Source organism: Erithacus rubecula (assembly GCF_903797595.1).
Source record: "Erithacus rubecula genome assembly, chromosome: 3".
NCBI classification, from domain to species: Eukaryota; Metazoa; Chordata; class Aves; order Passeriformes; family Muscicapidae; genus Erithacus; species Erithacus rubecula.
In genome coordinates this window covers 74,275,618-74,297,332 of record NC_136689.1, presented here as the reverse complement: position 1 = coordinate 74,297,332, position 21,715 = coordinate 74,275,618, and the positions used below count along the sequence as shown (strand labels likewise).

Here is a 21,715-nt window from a genome sequence, read left to right as displayed (position 1 = left end):
TGTACACAAAAAACTTTAAAATTGCACTCTAATTAATATAATGCCACAAAATCTGCCATTCCCATATGAACTTTTAAATATGTATAAGAATAGATACAGATGTGGACACGGTGGGTAATTGGTGTTTATGAGGCTCATCTGTATGTTTTGGAGCATCTATTCAGCCATTGGCTATGTTTATTTATCATTTTTATTGTTGTCTCAGTTAGGAATCAAACTAGATAAGTGGTGAATTGGTAATTTCTGGTAGGGGTCCTTGAAGCTATTGTTGCTATCTTGTGAAGACAGAAAGCAGAAGGAGATTGACACTCATCTTACACTTCATGATTAGCCTGGACTAATTTGCAGTGGCATTCTTTAATAAATAGAAATACACATCTCTTTACTCTTCAATATCCTAAAGTAAAACAAAACAAAAGAAAACAAAACAAAACAAAACAAAACAAAAACAAAACAAAACAAAAAAAAAACCCCAAACAGTCTTATACATGACTAAGATCTTTGTAATATTGTTGCTGCAACAGCAGAACATTATAAAAACAAATACAAGTATCTGAGGTTTCTTCCACACTCAATTCAATGACAAATGCATGTCCTGTTCTGTCAGTGTCTACACTTAAATTCAAAACTGCAGTGAATGAAGGTTTATCTCTTATTTTATAACAGTTGCAGCAGAACTGCTGATTTTAAAAGACACATGTCCTACAGATTACTTAACTGTATATTTGCAATAGAAAGACAGATTTGCCTGGGAAGAGCTGTGTGGAACTAACATACTCCAGATAGCATTTACCATGTAAGCAGTGGAATTAGACTACAGGTTTCACTTTCATTCCCAAAGCATATAGCAATAGAAAGTGGGCTGCTATAGCTGCAACAAAAAACACATACTCTAATTTGAGATTTCCTCAGAAAACAAAAGAGCTTCTGGGGTTGGATTACCTGCCAAATGTTGGCTGTTGCTGTTTGATGAGCCACACTTGACATAAGCAAAGAACAAGCAAGAATTGATCCCAGATCAAGTGTATGGATCAAAAGACTTCATGGTTTGGGAAAAGTGAAATAATGAATTTGTGGTTCAAACTCCCAGGAAAAGACCTCATGTGTATTTGGGCATTTCAAAAGATGCCCAAAGTTTGAAGACAGGTAGTAGAGGGATGCATATGTGAAAAGGTGGGAGTAGGAGTAGGGAGAACCATATTAAAACCCTAAGTATCTGAATAAATTATTTGCTCTACTGTTAACTAAAAACTTCACTTTCTGTTTTATTTTCTCTTTACAAAGAAGTCAATGTTACTCTAAAAATATAAGTATTTCATGTTTTCTGGGGTTCCCTGAATATTTTATTTAAGAAAATGTACAGTCCTTTAAGCATAAATTTTGCAAATATGCATAAGACCTAGACATTGACTCCTTCCCTCTCTTTTGCCAGCATTCTTAGTACATTCTTATTTATAAAAATTCAGCAGAGTGTTTTTATGTAGTTGGGGAGGAAAACAAATAGTAATCAGTAGAGGCTATTGCAGGTAATTATTAATTACATAATTAGTTACTATTACACTCCACAGCTAATTACCAAAAGTAATTAATAAAAACAAATACAGAGCAATTCATAGAAAGATGTTTAATATCACAGGATTTTGAAAGTCTTAAAACTTTAGGTTATGCATGGAAAATAGTTTTGACATTCACAGCCACAATTACACATTTGCAGCAAATTTCTATGCAGAGAAATAAATGTTTTTTCCCAGGGGAAAACAAAACAAAACACAGGTCCTAGAGCAAATCAACTGATAAACTAGATTGTTGGTAGCCTGATGGAGATGAGGCTGCTGCACCTCTCTATTTTTAATCCATGATTTAGAAGCAATGTGAGGTCAAGCAGTGTTCCCACAAGGCACATACCCAGATGCAACACGCAACGGGTGACACACAAATAGGATGGCTCAGCACTCAAACACAAACAGCACAAACAGCCTCATTCTTCTCCAGCTGACCAAAAGGAAGGATGATTTATATTTGGAAATATGCTCACAAACTCAGCATGGACTGCTCCTGTAACTTGCTGTACTAGGTCTAGCCAGTAGCCAACCACCTGGACTTTGCACTTGGTGACATTTGAACATTAAACTCTGGGCCTGCAGCTGCCCTCCATCTCCAGAGACATTCTTTTTATCCTGGATATAGTCACACATCTCCTCTCTACCCAGCACACGTATTGATCCCCACAGCCTAACACACTGAGTACATCCAGTAACAGTACCTGGATCCCTTGGGCCCTCAGCTCCCAATGTCATCCAGCTGGCTCCTGGCTCCCTGGTCTCCCCTTGCCTCACGCACAGAAATGCACAGCTACAAACAGGGCTCTCAAGCCACATGTCACACAGTTACTCTGCACTGGTCTTGGCTTCTCTAACAGCTGGCTCCTGACCTTTCTGGTCTTGATTTTTGTCCGAATGGACATCCAGCACCCAAACCACTCATCCAGCTTGCTGGCTATTGCAGCCTGAGACCCTGTAGTAATGCCATACTGGCACAGACACCCATGTAATACACACACAGTCTTGCATTTTCCAGTGTGCTGGCACCAGACACACAGACCCCTTTGACTCATTCTCCTGCTCCACCTGCTAGCACTTCAATCTCCATGCACACATGCATACAAGAGAGACACCTTTTTCTCAGGAAATGGAGTTAGAAATGGAGCATAACAAAACACAGAACAGACAGCTGATCCAGGACAGGGCATGGCCAGATAACAGTGCTGAGAAAAGCCTGTTTGCATATGGCTGGCCTCTTTTATCCTCTCACCTCTCCATTTTCTTTTGCTTTTCTCTCCCTCCTCCTTCTTAATCATCCCTTTCCCTGCCTATGGTCCTCCCTCTAGATATCCAAGAAGAAGAAGTCTACATGATCCCATTCTTATCTGCATTTCATAATGTGCCCCATAGCCCTGCAGGCAGCAGCTTTCTCAGCCTGAAGCGTAAGCAGGACATGTCTCCTTTCGATTCCTCAGGATGGGTTTCAGCCCTGGCCCATAGGGCAGAGGCTGTCCTGGGTCAACCCTAGGAGGAGCTCAGGCTCCATTCTAATTAGAACAGGGGGTTTTACTCTCCCTGCACTGCCCCTCTGCCCCTATTCGTGTGTGTGAGGAGACTTTTATTAGATAAGCTGAAAAAACTGTTCCTATTTCAAGAACACACTTTTTTCCTACTTCAGAATTTGTAATTTGGTGCTGTTCCCTTATTATACCTTAAATTCATGAATTCTATAGCCTTATTCTATAATCTTTTTCAAACTATTCTAACCTAAGCTTCTAAAAATCCATAACATTAAAGTCTTCAGATATTAAGTTGTTTAAAACCATGTATAGGCAGTATTAAGCTAGAAGTAATAGACTTCTTGAGTATTCACACTAGAGCTTGACATCTGTTTCTGATAGCTTCAAGAAACTTTACTGATCATGATACGAGATCTTTAGGCTTCATAAACAACATTCACTTATGAATTTTGGGATCTTTCCCTTTTTCCCTCTTTTTGACCTTCTTTGTTGTAAAGGAAGCTTGTGCATGTAAGTGCAAATTCAGAAGACTTCCAGATAAAGTATAGTGAAGCTGGAATTGAACAAGTCAGGTATTAGGAAAAGCAGGCCACAGAAACACATGAAAATTCAGAAGAGTGATGTTTTAAAAAAATGAGTTTTAAACCCAAAAAATACAAAGAGAAATTTCATAGTCAAAAACTATTCTTCAAGACTTTTCCATCTTTTCCAGTGTTCTTCTTCCTATTTTATCATGCCATAATAAATTAACTGCTATTCTACAGTTATAAAAGGGCAACTCATAAAACCAAAAAGCTTTTTTCCTGTTTTTTCACTGTTGCACTGTTTACCTCATTTTCACATTTTCATAGACTATGGTATCAGAATAATTTTCATAATCTAGACATATATAAAAAAGAGTTTAAGTTCATAAAGCATTATTAAATCCCTGTCAAAGCCTAAGGCTTGAGGAGTGAAAATACACTACCATCTGCTGTTTCATTACAACAATACTGTTTCTTGTGTGATAGAGACTTAATACAGAGAATATCCATTATGATTCTTCACTGAGTGAATAGCAGCTCCAGACTGTAAGTTCTACACCACTATAAAAATAAAAAACACAGCTCATTGCCTCTGAGTGCCTAAACAGGTTTAGAAATATGAACTAGGGTTACATTTCTAAGTATCATAAGGGCAAGGGGAGTGGGAGGACTGTACCACTGATTTTCCATTCTAGGCCTTTCTAACATGAGCTCACAAATTCATAGAACATTTTAGGCCGTGACAGACCTTCCTCTGAGGGTCACAGTCTGGTCTCCTAATCAAAGCAACACTAACATCAAAGCTCTCTGAGAGGGAACAGACACACTTCTTTTATAATGAAAACAGGGTACACCTCCAAGCACCACACAGAGCCATGTACACAAGTGAAGAGACTTAAATGCAAAAAAAAGAAAAAAAAAGAGAAAACTATTTACACTATACTTATTTCACTTCAGGACATTTAAAAAGCCATTATTATTCCCTGCAGTTAACTAGGGAAAAATACACTGTTCAGTGTGTTTTATTTCTGTCCCTCAATATTAATGCTTTGATATAGACAGGGAAAAAACAGTTCAAAAATTTATAACAAAATATACTTTTTTAAATTAGATTTTAAAATTATTGAGGACTTCAAATGCATATTGAAATTGCATAATCAAGTTAATATCATCATCATAATAATGCTCTTAAAAAAATCACAAACTATTAACAACTCCCATCCTCAAAAGAAATTTTTTTAAATAAAACAATTTGGATACATTATGCATAACTTACACTTTGTGGAAAAAGAAGAGTTTAAGCATAAATATTTCAGTTCATTCTACTTCTCAAATCATAGAATGAATTTTCAGTTAAACAGCAATCCTGCAGTTTTACAAAAACACAAATTATAACAATTTATTTCGGTATATGTATTGAAGCACACATCCAATAATCCTCCCAAAGCCTATCCTTCAGGCAAAACAAAGCATTGAAAATCATAATGTGTTAGGCATACTTGAGTCTGTTCCTAAAGAGAGGCTTGAAAAGATGAAAGAGTGCTATTTCAGTTTGGCTGAATGGTTCACATCATGACATGATGCTGAAATAATTCTGTACACAGTAGGCTCATTTTAGTGCTCAGCAAAACATAGCAACTTATAAATTTCATAGTGCCAAAACAAGAAGCAGCATACAAAAACAATAAGAAAATGAAGTCCACATATCTGCATTGCGTACATCTGCATTTCACCTACCAGACTTAATTAACTGCAACATATTACCTAAATCATATCAACAGAAATACAAAAAGCCCACCTGTTTTAGGGTCAACAGAGAAATATGGCTGTCCCTGAAGAATACTGTACACTACTCTGGCACTGTTTCCATATGTGGGGTCATCTGCATCTGTGGCTGTCACCTGTAGGACAGATGTACCTGTATATACAGGAAAATACACATTAACTTGCAATAAAAAAAATTTCTGAAAAATATTTTCAAATACATTTTTTAAAAAAATATCTAAAGTCTTCATATTCTAAAATTTCTAAAACTGAGGGATTAATAACATTTTCTCTGTTATCATAATATATTTTTAAGGAAAAATGGTTAAACTAATTGAAAAAACGTTGTTATATACGTATTTGTTAATTGATTAGATACATACAAACATAAACAGAAACTACAGAGATGTAAGCATAAATAGTAATTACATGACATGCATATTTACATATGTTCACACACATGGATCCCAAGCTTGGATATTGACTTCTAAATAACATATATTTATGGACTTCAGATTTCTCTTCATCCACAATACAAATTAATGTTGAAGTACTTAAAATGATGTGTATAAATGCCCCCAAATGAATAAAAGTTGCCAAATGAATAATAAAAAAAAATCTAGTTATTGGAAGGAATCAAAGATCTGAGAATGAAATAATTACTAGCACCTCGTTGAGGATGCAAATTAGAAAGATATGTTCAAAAGACAATTATTTTTTATGCTAGTAAAAAAAAAAAAAAAACAACAACAAAAAAAAACCCACTAGAATAATAAAATCACAGTTTCTAGCATATCACTAGGTGGAATAAATTATGAGCAATCCTTTTGAGAAAATAAGATGCATAAGTACTGCACAGATAGAATGGAGACAAGTGATTTTTTCACTTTAGTGTCTTTTTCAAGGCCTGTAATGATGAATCTTTGCTATCACTGCCAAGCACTTCCCATAAGGAATCAGTAAGTGTAAGACAGTGAGTTAATGAAGGCTCAGATTTCATTCTATTTGTTTGTCTTTATGCAGACACAGCTTTCCACAGGCTCCTTGGTCCAGCATTAAAATACCATAATAAGAACAGAACTGGCTGCCTCTCATGTAACTCTGCATCTGAACAGAAATTCTCATCTAAATTAACCACTGAGCTATGGCATCCACTCTGGGGTGTTCAATTTCACATTTAGTGGAGAGAAGTATGTTTTTAAATTGAAACCCTTGATCTCTTTCACTTGTTGTACTTTGATTTGCCTTATAGAACCGTTTCAGAGCATGCTAACTAGATTTCTTCAGATGCAACTAAACCACGAGCTGTGCTTTAGCCGTGCATCTGATTTATTCTGACTGCTAATAGGCACGTAGTCTCAGAGACCAGGCAAGAGCTAATCTAAAATAAGATTTCATAAATACATATGCCATGGACATCTGTTTCTCAGTTCCAGTTATTCAGCCTCTTAGATCAATTTCTATTGCACAGAAACATTTGTTAATATGCACACCCTCAATGTACACTTGAATTAGAAGGATGTAAAGTCATGGAGTCTCACTTCAGCTCCAGCAAACTAAGCATTCAAACCTTTACAGATTTGGTTTCTACTCTCTTTGAGAAACTCTCCATTCATTTGTACCACGCTACCTTGGACACCAAAAGCTGCTGTTTGTATCTCTACAGGAGACAGTAAAACTGTATGCAAATGTGTCTGCATACTTAAATACAGTGTCTTCTAGTTTCTGAAAAGCCCAAAGTGTATACAGTCTCAGAGAAAAATGTATTAACAAACTTAGTATAAGGATACCTGGATGACTTTAAAGTTTAATATTGTAATAAAATCAACCTGGAGCTAGTTATATATTCATAATTATTTAGATGTCAATGATGAAAGTAACTAAACTACTGTATTTGTGTTCATGCAGAAAGGCAAAGAAATGTGAATTAAAGTTTGTGCGTTTTTTTCTTAAAATGTTCTAGCAATTAATTCAGCCCTATTTATTTGCTATCTATACATAGAATAAGAGGCCACTTGCAGGAACAGACGTTTGCCACTGCTAGTCTATCACATTGCAATTCTGTAATAAGATATTTCTGTAGACCAGTTTGCAAATAATTTCTAGCTTGAGAGGAGCTTGTATGGTTCAATCTTGTGGAATCACTGCAGATTAATAAATTATAGATACACAATGATTCTATTCTATTTTTTAGTTGCATAAAAAAAACCCCATATCCATTCAATTGGTATAGTCAGTCACCTATCAGAGTTTAACTATCCAGAATGCTGGACAACCTCTGCACCTTTTTGTCTATAGTTTTTCCTTTTCCCAGGAAAACAGTTACCAACAGTGGGAGTTTCCATTAGCATTTTTGCCAGAATTCTAGGAAATCAAGATATGTCTTGAACTTGATAAATATATATTGGCTATTTCAAAAGAAAAAACCAGAAATACCGTGATTTCATAATTCTCTCCTTTGAAGACTTTCTTCCTTCTTATTTTAAAAGAATCTTATTATACTTGTAGAACTCATTGATGTGAGAGGAAAAAAAAACAAAAAAACAAAACAACAAAACAGAACCAGTGAAAGACAGCACCTCTCATAAGCAGCTGGCAGGGCATTTTAGCCTAAATGGAATGCCATTGTATCCTACAATTTTCCACAGTGATTTTCTAATGCAACTGTATCTCTCTCCAAGAAACACCTGATAATGGCAATTTAGTATTGAACAGTGGCAAAGTGTTCTCTTTCTGCCTAAAAGAACCCTTAGAATCACAAATTTTGACTCAATATCCCACCCTAACTCTCAAACTCTCATTCTAAGGAATGCAGCATTTCAGAAGCTTAACTTCTTCACTGTCTCACACAAACACTCAGCATTTCATAAGATATCCCCATACCAGCCTTTTGCCTGACTCCTGCGTGATTTGCTGAACACTGAGGAAAGGCAGCTTATGAAAGCTGCAGGTTAGAATGCTTTGCAAAGAAAAAATGCAAAGAAGGTACTTTTATCTCCCAACTACTCCTTGCAAAGGCAGCATCCTTCAGGCTCATCTGCACGACCGGCAAATCACAATTCTGGATACATTTGTATCATTTAGATGCAGCATCATTATTTTCTGTTGAGCTAGGTGCAAGAAGGATTTAGATGGAGAATTATACAGTACTGCTCTCTAGCTGTTTTAAATTTTAAGAAGTTCAAGAAAAAAAAAAAAAAAAAAAAATGGTAATCAGACACAAAAGGTAAGGGTCTAATTTCTCCAGACACCACAGGAGAGATATGAACATCAGACCTATACCTTCCATTCTTTCTTTCATAGATTAATATGAAAGTCCCTCTCAGGAAAAAAAAAAAAAAAATCTCAGTTTTGCTATGAAAGAATTTTGTCACTCCAGCTAGGCAATAAAAACTACTTTTTTTTCCCTCAACTGGAGTATCTGCTTATTCAGAGTATAACTACCATTTCATATTCTTTGCCACTACATTTCAGAGATTACATTTTGGGCATTCTCTTTTTGTAGTTAATGCTTTATAAAGAGCTGTAAGACATGTCTGTGTGCTCTGAACACCACTTTGTAAGCTTTATCTTTTTTTCTGGTACAAATAAAAAAGATTATTCAACTGAGGGACTAAATTGTATTTTTATTTAAAAATATCTCCACTTGTTTTTTTATTTTTTTTTCTTTTTCCACAGTTTGCAAGAAAATATTTGTGAAGTTATATCTCAAAGAAAAGCTGAAAGTGAATATTGCAATTTGTCTCTCTGATGACAAATTTTTAATGTTTAATGAGGCAGTTCCATAAAGTATGTTGAAAATGCAAATTTTTATGCATGACTTTCCATAGTTGTCTGTACTATTAAATCTCAAATGGAACAATATTGAACAAAAAATTTAAAAGAAATTATAAAATAGTGAAGTCTAATAAACACAGGGATAACCTTCCTAACTAAAGTAATTCTTAGTACTGTCTGAAAAGACTAGCAAGTCAACAAAATATGATTTAGTTTCCCAACACATGAAGTTAAATAGGCACTTCTAATAAAAATCAGAGTTCTGAACAACATTGTCATTCAGGTTATCTGAAAGGATAACTACCTCACATTGGAATACTCTCAAAAGAAGTTCAGAAATGTCTACTGTGCCTATTAATTTCTTAAGTAGAATTTATTGGGAATGCTCTTCTTACCAGAGAATCACAGAATGGTTAGGGTTGGATGGGAACATTGAGGTGATCTAGTCTCGACCTCAGCACTAAAAATTCAACATGGAGTGTTTCTGCAGCTGACAACACATATGGTAGTCTTTTACAGATTGAAAATTTTTCTTATTTTTTTTTCATTTGCATAAATATGCCTTTCGAAACCTCAAAACACACCACAGAGATTTCAATGTAACCGAGTTTTTCATAACACAGAATAAATAATTTCAGATATCAATCTTGGTTCTTGAGCCAAAGTTTAGGATTATGACTGCCTTCAAGTTTCATTGAAGGCAAGGAATATGCATTTTCTTTCATCTCTCATAAACAGTATGTTTATTTTGTGTCACAATGAAAACTGTGATCTAATATTTGCCAAAAAAACCAAACCAAACCAAACCAAACCAAACCAAACCAAACCAAACCAAACCAAACCAAACCAAACCAAACCAAACCAAACCAAAACAAAACTTTCTTGTATTTACTTGTCAGTGACTTGAAAAAGGAAAAGCCATGAAGATCCATCTTTTACAACTAGATTAAATTCTAGTTGTGGGGAAAATACCAGCTAGGATTTGAGGAGACAAAAATGAGCCTGCTGCTGAAACTAAGCAAAATAATGGAGATCAAAATCCACTTAGAACTGTTTCAGAGCAACAGAAACTTTGAAAGATTTTTAAAAGATAATGTAAAAATCCGAAGAAATATTCAGAGTGCAGCCTCCTTAGAAATCCACAGAATAACATCAACAAGCTCAGTTATGTATAGACTTCGCAGTTAAATGTCAAAAAACCTGTGCTAATTATAGACCAAATAAAAGTGACAGTTATCTCCATCATTTGACACAAAGAATGTATCCTGTGGAAGTTGTAATAGAATTAGTCTTCCTGAAATTGCAGATAATAAAAATGCTTTCAGAATGCAACAAATACAAACAAATCAATAGGAGAAAAAAAGAAAATAGAGATTATAAATTTGCAATGAAAATATAATGCATACCTACAACAGAATGCCTGTATGATAGGATATGAAAATTCAGGTTTATTCACACAACAAAAGCTTTGTGGAATAGATATTATAATGATTTACCTGAAGTACAACCAGTAAAGTGTTTGATTTATAAAACATACCTATCGATTCTCTATTTTAGCAGTAAAACTTCATTGGTTTACCACCATCCACTCTGTTTTACAACACAAAGTACCACCCCAGATTATTCAAATCATTATTTGGAAAACAGTAACATGCATGATGCTGCTGAATAGCAATACCAGATTCTGATTACTGCAGAATTATGACTAATAATTATGCAAAAATGCTCAATATTGAGAAGACCAGAAAAACCCCAAAACTCTCTTTAATATAATGCAAATAAAAATTATTGTATTAGCTACTTTTGATATTGAAGATAATATTGATCTCTTTCCTCTATCTTTCCTCCTATGCAGAAAATAAAATGCCTCTAAAGATGAAGGAAATAATCAATTGAAGTGGTTTCCATTAAAGACAAAAAAAACCAAGAAAGAGAAAGATGGAGTTATACATTTTTTGGAAATGGTAAAGGAAATTAATTGCTCATTAAGTCAGCCTGCGGTATAATCGGAGATAACTGAGATAAAAGCTTAGAGGATACTGGAATGATCTGCTACTCTAACAGTGTAGCACAGTGAATTATCAAAGACAGCTGAAGAGGTTTTGTGCAGTCACAATATTCTTACTGGAAGCTCTGTGCACTCACTGCAGTAATTCACACAAACATGTATTGTTTGCATTGTCCTAGATTTATGATATTAGTCATGGAAATACTGCACTTTTGTCCTTGTAAAAAATTATGTTGGCAATTCTTCTATTAGAAGAAAGTTATAAACTAATTTCAACACCAGAGAAGTATTAAATAAAGAAAACTGACAGATTAATGCAGTATCTCAAGGAATAAGAATACCTGAACTATGTAATAGGGAAAACCAAATATTGATGCCTTTTGGAACATCAGTTCACTATATAAGAAACTTGATAAATATGTCTAAAATAATCTGGGAAACTACTGCTTTTTTTGTTTTCTGTTCCTTTATCTTTAAATCTGTGAATGGTATAGACTGCTCATGTAGACATAAGAGAATGCCATAAAGTGTGCAGTTGAATGAGGATATATGAATACATCTTGTTCCTGGAATGGAAACTGAAATTTGCCAAAAAACATATGTTAAAGTATTCAAGATTAAGAGCGACTCTTCTCTTACAACCAGCATGTGTGTGTGCATAGTTTTCTTACTTTGAATGTCACAGGTAACATACGGGCTGTATTTCATGTCTTCTCATCTCTTCTAAACTCCAATGGATTTAACATATACTCAATAATATGATGATAACTTTTATAAACAGTATGTAGCATTTGCACTTGTTAAAATATTCTTGAATAGCACAGTTTGCTTTCCTTACCCATTTCAGACATCTCTGGCACAGTGACAATGTACGGTCCGTCTGTAAATTTTGGTGCATTGTCGTTGATGTCCTGCACTTTGATAATGAACTCAGACTCGGGCTCGAGTGGCTTGTTTGTCCGTCGATCAATAGCTTGGGCGTGAAGCACATAGTGTGTCTTCTGTTCTCGATCCAGGCTTTTGGTTGAATGGATGTCTCCAGTTGTGTCATCAATAATAAATATAGTCCCCGCCCCTTCTCCAGTAAGAATGTATTTGACTGATCCATCACCTTTGTCGGAATTGGAATGCAGCTAGAATAAAAACACATAAAATCATATAAGATTAATTAAATTACAATAAAAGTTATTGCACATAAGATACAAAAATTGTGATATTACTGTTCTCACCCTTCCCCTTTCTTGCCACAATTCCTCGTAAGCTCTTTCTGGAAACCCACCCATTTTGTTCAGGGTAATTTTCCACCCAGCAGAGTTAATTTCTTAAACTGGGATTTCTTGGGTTATGCACCCACTCTAGAAAACTTCCCTAAGTCTAGAAAATTCTAGTAACTATCATTTTTTTGCTTTATTTGGTTTTTGTTTTAGTCCTTCTAGTAGTTATTTTACAGCCCTCAGTTCTTGAAACCCTGTCCTAACCACTAAACTCGGTTGCCCAGAATAAGTCTATTCAACAACAAAACATAGGCATTTTATTTGGATTTTGTTTGTTTATTTTTAGCTAGAAAGTTATCTAACCTGCTTGTATTTAAATTATTTATAGTTACATTATGAAGCTAGACATAGACATTCAGCATTTTCATTGTTCATAACACCTTGCCCATTAAATATATACTTTTCCTCTAAAAGTTTCAGTTTACTGGGGGGGAGTTGGGGGGAGGAAGAAAAACCCAGTAAACAGATTGGTGTGTTAAAAGATAAAATGAATTGGCTTCCCACTGCCTCACTGTTCCTAACCTGGCTTTAAAGAATTATGTCTTTAGAATAAAAATGAACATGTGTTCTTTGATAAGAAAGGGTGATTTTTATATAAACTGAGAAGTTTTGTGGATTTGGTTTTTCTTTCCCTTTGAAACAACTTTGTGAACATAATGTGTTTATTGAGGAGCACAATAAGAACAAAGTCATAATGCAGAAATGAACAGCCTCAGGTACTGTGCAATTATACTGTGATGTGAAATCAGAAGGGAAGCTTTCTTATTTTAAGAAGATAATCATTTTTAGCCTTATCCTACTGCTCTGAATATTTTCCAATATCTGCAGTGTGTCATTACTAAATTTTGATACAGATTCTGAGCAAACCAGAAAGAGAATGACAGATATTATTTTGAATTCATAGGATGCACAGTGTTGCTTTCTTGTTTTCATTCTCAGTTCAAAACTCAGAGGGTTGGATAGAGAGAAAATAAGATTTGTATGGTATAAAACTTTTTTTTTTCCTTAAAGCACAAGATACAGAGGTGATGATATTTTCTTACACACTAGGTGTACCTTTTCTTTCTGGGTCTTTGTCTTGCCTTTAAAACTATCTTCCTTGTTATTTGTAGAAGGATTAAGCATATGGTGTTTGATGAGATTTTTCATCTTTTCTATGAAATTAATGAAATTATGATGTTGCACATAATTTATATTATGTGGGTAGAGGGTAGAGGGCTTGGAAGGCACAAATTTGATAAACTGAAGTTTTTAAACTAATATAAATTTCAGTGAATGCACTTATCTGAGTTATATGAAGGTCTGACTGAACAACCAAAGCAAAACTGGGTCACCCCTGTGTACCCCTTCTTTTTTTTTTCTTTTTTTTTCCTTTAATCAAAGAAAGAAAGAAGAAGCAAAAGGATCTGCATGCCTTTATAGGGCAGCAGGAGTCTTACGTATTTCATTTACAGTAGTCATTGGCAAAATTAAACGCTTCCTATCCTTAGAGTAACACTGCACTCTATTAACAAAGGAATAATTCATCCTATGTAAAACATCAAGAATCCAAACTTCCTACAAAGGCAAAATGTTATTTTAAGTGATTTATTCATAAAAACAAGAGTAGTGCGTATTCTGATATTCTAGCATAGGTTTACTGATATTTTGTTTTTTTCAAAAACAATTGGAATTGTAGGATCTTTCTAGGATAAAATGAGCCTTTAATGCTAGTGTTGGCAAATGCTAACAGCAATATGACAAATTTGATAAATTTATGATGTTACAAGGAGCTCAAATCTAATCCAAGCTGAAAAAAGGCCAGAAGGCTTTCCATCATATTTCTCTCCTTTTGCCTCTACAGGTGTATACGTAAAAGCATATATAAATACACCAAATAGAGATTCCAGCAAAAATCACTGCATTTATAACTATAATTATAAATGTATAAATCAATTAAAAAATTGCTAGGTAAGAAATACACAGAATAAGGAACTGCTGTAGAATATAAAAAGTTAAGATTCTCCAAAACACCAAATATCATCAGAGAAGTGTCATTCCAATACCATATTGAGGAAAGGTACATTCACAAATTCATTGTGATGGCATGAAATGCAGGGACCATTTGGAAAATTAGTAACATTTGCTATTTTTTTTATTGTGAAGAAATCACTCTTTGTACTTGTCATCAGTGAAAAAAATACAGATGTATTTTGAGTCAGTGGGTTTGTACATCTAAAAGTACGAAAAGTTTAAAAACACAAAAGATACTTAGCTGATTTCATAGTCAACAAATTATATGCTTTAATTATCACTGAAAGCCATCCATTTACAACTGGGTCATTTAAACTGCAGTTTTAAGGCAACAACTGAAAAGAAGTAGAAGCTAAAAGAAGTTCCTGCTTCCTTACTTCCAGATATGTCTTATATTGTTTGAAATATAACACTTTGATTTATGGCTTTTAACTGCTAATTCTGAATTTGAAACTCACAGAGGAGTATTTTGCATAGCAAAATGGAATTTTCTTTGTCAGTTGTTTATACTTTAGTTTTCCTGCAAAGTAAAGATTAAAGAACTGTTTGTCTTCTTTAATTCTTCCATCTTAGTACAAATTGGTCCAAGTAGAAAAATAGGAAGACTTCTCTCAATGCTTATTTGCAATATGTGTTGTGCTGAGAGAGCCCCTGGGAATCCCTACTTAAGACAATCTCCACTAGCTTAACAAGAGATTTATGTCCCTGAGCATGGTGCACTTCTCTCTTTTCTCTCTATACTATAAAATCATCTCCACAACAAGAGATTTACTCTACAAAAGCATTTCCAATTAGAATAGACGTGATTCACCTCCTTGTTTACAAATACATGGCTTAGAAAGTGTATTTCTTCAGAGCTTCCCATAATAATTTCTAAAAGACATTGAGGGAGCAAAATCAAGCTGGACAATAGTGGCCTTTCTCTCTGCTTGGGACTGCTGTAGCTATTTCTCTTTCAGATTAATTTGGCACAGAGGAGAATGTCACTAAGCAATGCAAATGCAAGCCAACCCATGTTTTGTTCAGATCTAATTCAAGTGTCCTGGGGAAGTTATCTCAATTCAGATCCCTAGAAAGGGCGTGGACCAGTCATGACCCTCTTGGGTCAGTCTCCAGGGTCCCAGTCCCAGGGAGTTTCCTCACTCTGCTGACCTCTGACAGCAATATCTCCAATTCTCCAAATTGCAGTCAGTGCAGGCTTCTGAATTTCCTGTGGAAATGGGCTAGCTGCTGCAAACATTACTGCTAGTTTGTTTATGCTTCCAACAAGAATATATCTGTTTAATATTCTGAATCTGACCACAACCAGAAGCTGCCAGAAAGTATTCAATTTTCATCCCCTTTGGTCATTATTCCTGTCTTTATTTCTCTGATTTTTTTAGGGAAATAAGAAGCTGAAAACAATAGTGAGTGGGCATGCCTGGAACTTCCTCTTTCTCAACTCAGTGTCCTATGCTTCTTGACATATTTAATAGCAAGTTGCATCCAGGAAGATTTGTGATGGTTCCTCAATCTTTAACTAGGCTATATCAGCAGTGTATGACTGATTGGGCAGAACAGTTATCAAGGTGTCCCTGTTTTGCTAAAACTTCAACATTTTTCTTCCATCAGTCCATTTAAAAGCTCATTTTCTTTTAGAATTCCTGCAGAAGCTGTAGAAAAGCTACATTAATCAAAAGCATGATTTGCAGATACTTGCAAGTATTTCAGTTAATGAGTTTTCCTTATATTCTTATATTAATTTTGATACTATGAATCTTTAAATCCTTTTTTGATGCACTAGCATATTAACTGCTGCAAAATGAATTCACAGATTGGAGGCTAATTGCCCACCTAGTATAGTGTTGTTTCTGTTTGTAACTGAAAAATGATCAAGTGGCTAAGCCTAATCACAACCACAAATATCAGGTGGCTGCTGCTTAGTTGCTGGCCTTATTCACTACCAATCAGCTTCATACATCTGCATTGTTTTAGCTGAGGCTTAGCCACTTCACACATCCAAATATTTGAAAATATCTACTTGTCATGCAGTTGACCACAAATAGGCAGAAAGTACTGGACACTAGGAAAGAGGCCCAATGGGAAAATAAAAATATACCAATAGGTACTATGTAAAACCAACCCAAAAATTGAGAAGAAAGCCAACATCCTAATTCTACTGGGAATGTGAAATGTTAACAACTCACAGTGATCATCACTGCACTTGCCTCAGGAAAACAAGTTGAAACCAGGAAATCATCCAAGACCAGAAGAGAAAAAAGCCTGGATAACAGGGGCAATTGTAAAGTTGAAGAGTTGTCTATTAGTGATTTAACTGTGTGACTGTTTCTTCCTGCTTGATTTAGTTGAAAAATCTACATTCTTGGAATGCTGTGTGGGTGACATTTTAAGTGGACTGCTTAAGATTTTTACAGTATTTTTAATTGAACTACCAATAAATTCTTGAATCTAAATATGTCATGTTCTGGAAAAAAATATTATGAAGATATTGCCTTATATGAACTAAATTCAAATCCAAGGCTGATTTGAAAAAATCAAGATCATTAGGTTGCACTAACCTAATAAATTTAATCAGATTCGAAGTAGTTATGTACATATACACTTAAAATATTTTGAAATAACTGCTGATAATTCAAAATTATTGTTGAAAACTAACAAAAAAGGAAAAATTATTTGCACATGATTCCAAAAGTAAAACCTGAATTATGGTAGTGACACTACAATTATGTCTTGAATAAGTACTGCACTCTGTCCAGAGAGCACCACATTCTTTCAAGGAAAGCAGCAGAGTCTCTCCTTCTTAATTCTGTTGTCACTGTCAATCTGTTTAACTTGACAAGAGGGACCCAGCACAACACTACTGCAGTAGAATCTACCAATGAGTGCCCAGCCCAGGGGAATGATGAAATTATGCCCAAACAGCATGAGGTGTGAGCTTTGGCAAAACATAGAGGAATGCATTGTTACTTTGCTTTTGTTACACAGAACAGTTTATTGCCTCACTAAAACATCAAAATGTAGAGAAATATATAAAGAATTAATGGTAGAACACTAAAACACCGAGTAAAAAGTATTTTTATCTTCCCTCTAATAAGACCTGCAATCATACTGACTTCCTTTGATGTTTATGTAGACAAAACATTTAAAAGAAATGTTACAGTAACTTACTAGTAGTAAAAACTGCATTTAAATTCTTTCTTGATGGTGCACACTGCAAAAGCAGAGTGTAGCTGATACTACTGAAATGTTCACTGTGTCTATGCAGTAAAAACATCATCAGATTTGCTGCTGACTTGCTTCCCTTGGTCTGAGCTATAATATATGTTTTAATGAAAGACACTGCTCTGGGCAATGTCACACATTTTGATGGAATTTTCAGAGGGAATCATTAGCCCAGGAGATAACTGTACTATCCATGGCAGCGTCCACAAATTGACAAGAAGTTATTCCACACCCTTGTCAAACAGAGGAAGAAAATAGAAAACCGCAATTTCCCCCATCTGCTGAATGAGTTTTCTGATATAGAAGAAAAATAATTGGATTGCAATCATCCAGGAAAAACACAACTGAAACAGTATTAACTTCACAATATAACACTATAGCACACAAACATCTGTTCTTGCAAGTGGCTTCTCTGAAGTCTGCTCCTTTGCTGCAGCCATTAGGAAGACTGTAATGGCAGAAGTATGCAGGTGCATAAGCAATCACATCTGAAACAACATCAGGCATGCTAAAGCAGCCACAAGCGGTCAACATTAGCTCCTATTTTCTCTCTGCACAAAAGGACTCCAGGGAATGAAAAAGAAAAAGGGAAAACAAAAGAAAAAAGTAATTCTAAAACAACAAAATAAATTTTTATATACAGAACTGTCATTGTGTTTTCAAAGAACAGCATATATTTTTAGAGAAAAATAGAATCCCAAATTATTCTTTCAGTGTACTATGTGTCCATACTATGCATCTTCCATATGGAAGAAAACTAATTATACTCTAGTAAAGTTTTCATCTGAACTCTCTTCACAGCAGTAAGCTTTCATTTCAGACATCTTTTGCTTGAGCAAGTGCTGTGATGGGCATAGAAGCTATTCTTTTTTCCCCAGCAAGTAGGATTTACATAGTATATGGGTATTAGAGGTTTTTCAGAGTTTCACAGACTTGAATAGAAACAAATTACTAAGAAAAAAAAAATCATGCTTGGTCTTCAGTTTTCAGTGCCTCTTCACAATTACTGTTGCTGAATCTCACTTTAAAATGAATAAATCTGTTATCATGGTGATAACTTAGATTCCTAGATCCATTCAGGAGGGCCATAAATTTTACAGTTTGAATCCAAGAGGCTTGATGATAACACTGTTACAAATAAGCCCTGACCACACATCAAAGCCATTGTAAGAAGAATGTTTTGCTTCTGATCATGTTGATAAATCATAGTAAGGTGGCAACATAAAGCACAACTAAAAATCTCACCATTCCTATAAATGGCCACAAACAGGAATGGGAAAATAAAAGCTTTTCAGTTCATGGAACTACTCTTGGGCACAGGCCCTGCAATCCTTTCACTTAGACCAATGAACCTCTGCTTTGTCTGTAAATGCCTCAGCATTCAGCTACACAGTCACAGATGCATTTCACCTCAAAGTAGCCAAAAGCAGTCCCAGGTACCAATGTCATAGCTTGCATTACCTGCTTTCATATGAAAGCCTGCTCTCATATGAAAGGATGTTTGCTTAAGACATTGAAAAGGTCAAGGTCAGAAAAATGGTTAGTGCATATGTTCTCTGAAAAGACCCAAGAGATGCAAGAGTTCAGGGCTTGGAAACTCACTGATGCAGTGAAAAGCTACTCTTCACTGAAAACCATTGCACATTTGTGACAATGATGGAGTAAAAGCATGTGTAAAAACAATGTGCTTTCACAGACTGTTTCTGCAGATTTTCTACAGGTGCTTTTGACCTTCATTTGACCTTCATTTCTGGTGCTTGTTTGGTCAAACTACTCTCATTGCACCTTTTTTCTTTTCTTTTTTTTTTTTTTTTTTTTTTTTTTTTTTTTTTTTTTTTTTTTTTTTTTTTTTTTTTATGTTTTTTGGTAATGTATACAAAGATAAAAACAAACTCTTCTTTTTCTTTCCATTTCCAGTAGAGAAGACAAAAAGGGAAAACATCCCTTGTAATAGGGTCTCCCGAAAAGAAAAAGATGCATATCTTTGAACACAAATGCCAACCTAAGGATTATTTAGGACTTTTCAATATGTGAAAAAGCTATTAGTTCTCTGAAAGCCTGATCAATGAATTTTGCACTATGTGTGATCTCTATGCATAGAGCTTCTCCTGATATTGAGAGGGAAAGAAATAGCTCACTGCAGCATACAGCTGTAAGTGTAATAGCAGTCAAACTCTTTTTGAAAGTACCATTTATTTGTTTGCTTGTTTGTTCGACAGTGCTACAGCTAATACTGTTTACTCTAAGATCTGAGGACAGCACATTAATTTTTAAGCTTTGGGAAAACAACTCTGCTGTGTACTCATGTGATATTCTAAATTACTTCTTTTTACTTTGCTCTTCCTAAGAAATATTGTGAAGAGAAATAATACGTGTGTGATTTTCTGATGTATTTGTGAGGCATGTGAAATCAGCTAGAGGAAATTTCTTGCCAGGGACCTGATTACTTACTCAATTACAGAGTTTGATTAGGAAAAAAAAAATATGTGGAAAAGATCAAGGAGAGATAATTAATTTACCAGCTCTTTTTATCCCATCCTTCCAAAAACTTTCACACACTTTTGAGTTTGATGCCTTTGAAGCTAATTTGCTGAGAAATTTTTAAGACTGTGTAAAGAAAACATGTTAGCTACTGTCCAATGGCTTCTATTTCAGGTGAAAAGGTTGTTTCATTCTGAAGAAATTGAAAAGAATGCACTACCATGTGTTATTAAGAACTGCATATATCATTGTTTAAAAAGGATGTAATCTCCATAGTTTTGTGAACTCCCTATCCAAGCATATTAACACATTTTCCAGGTAAAATAAATAGATGTTTTCATTACTGAGATGATTTTCTTTCTTTTGGTCACTTTATTTGTTAAGATTTTTTATATACTTTTGAAATATTAGGAAGCAGTATCATAACACTGAATATCAGAACATTCATTCATTGGGGTAGTGATTCACTGCTTATGCAGTTTTAAATCCTTAAAATAATTGTTCTGGTTTTGCATCTGTATTATGATTCATCTCTTTCATGTGGTCCTCTGCTTTTCTTCTTGTTAAATGAAATTTATATTTGAAAAATAGCTGCTTTTATAGAGTTTCCATTACAACTCTCACAACTGATTGCCCCTTTTCTGCATTTCTCTTAGAACAGAGTACCATCTTTTTTCTGATTACAGACAGTTTCCTTCTTCCTTGAATGTAGAACTTTTCCTGTTTGTTAGAAACAAAAAGTACATGGCACAGTAAAAAGGCTCCTCAACATCATGTTGAAGGAATATTTCTGCAATTTGTACCTCAAAATCCATTGATAAGGAAAAATGCAACCTCTGCTACTTTGAACATCTTTGTTGTGTAATTCAGAAGGTTCATGTTCAGAGCAGCTTATCACCAGCCCTCTTCACAAATGTGTCTTGTAATGATTGCAATAACAGAGTGACAAAGTGATCCTGACTGTTACAAAGGTGACTTTACTTTCACAAGTAGGAATAAAAAACATGGAAACACATCAATGCCAGTGCACGGGAATTAAACAACCTTCCTTAACTTTATCATGCTTTTTATGGGCTGTTACAAAAACTTTCTGAATCCCATATAAATGTAAACTGGGGAAATTCAATAATCTTTTCTGTGCATTTCCCTACTTCACACAAGCATTCCCAAGAATAAACACAATTTCTGAGCTCAAGGTTTTTAATCAGGTAATTCCTACTTACTAGCACAGTTTGTTCACAGTGGTACTGTGCTACTGCTATTGACTTTATAGATTCACCATGACGGAATTTACCATGAACATTTTGATGATTTTTCTTTTAGAGATGCTCAGACACCTTCTCCCTTCTCAAAAAATGCCCAGGCAAAACAGGATTACAATCCCTAAAGCTACTGATTGCCAAGAAAGAGGTAGATACAAATGATTTTTTAAAACAATATGTGTAAAATGACAGGGAAAGTAAGATAAAAACAGCTCAGTTTGGGAGGCCATTAAAATGACATTAATGGATGTATTACTACACATTTTTGTGTAGCAATACTAGCAGTATTACTGCTAGTAGTAGCAGTACAAGACAGAGTCAATACATAA

The 21,715-nt window shown here is 34.8% G+C and overlaps 1 protein-coding gene across 12 annotated transcripts in view; it reads right to left on the bottom strand.

Annotated features, from left to right (window-relative positions):
- CDH18 (cadherin 18) overlaps positions 1 to 21,715 on the bottom strand; it is a 478,444-nt gene that overhangs the window by 107,780 nt on the left and 348,949 nt on the right. For all 12 annotated transcript variants that reach the window (XM_079299710.1, XM_079299712.1, XM_079299713.1 and 9 more), the window contains 2 exons: positions 11,973 to 12,267; positions 5,384 to 5,503 (listed from right to left, as the gene is read on the bottom strand). In XM_079299710.1, the coding sequence (XP_079155836.1) occupies positions 5,384 to 5,503; positions 11,973 to 12,267 (415 nt within the window). The remainder of the gene's footprint in view (positions 1 to 5,383; positions 5,504 to 11,972; positions 12,268 to 21,715) is intronic.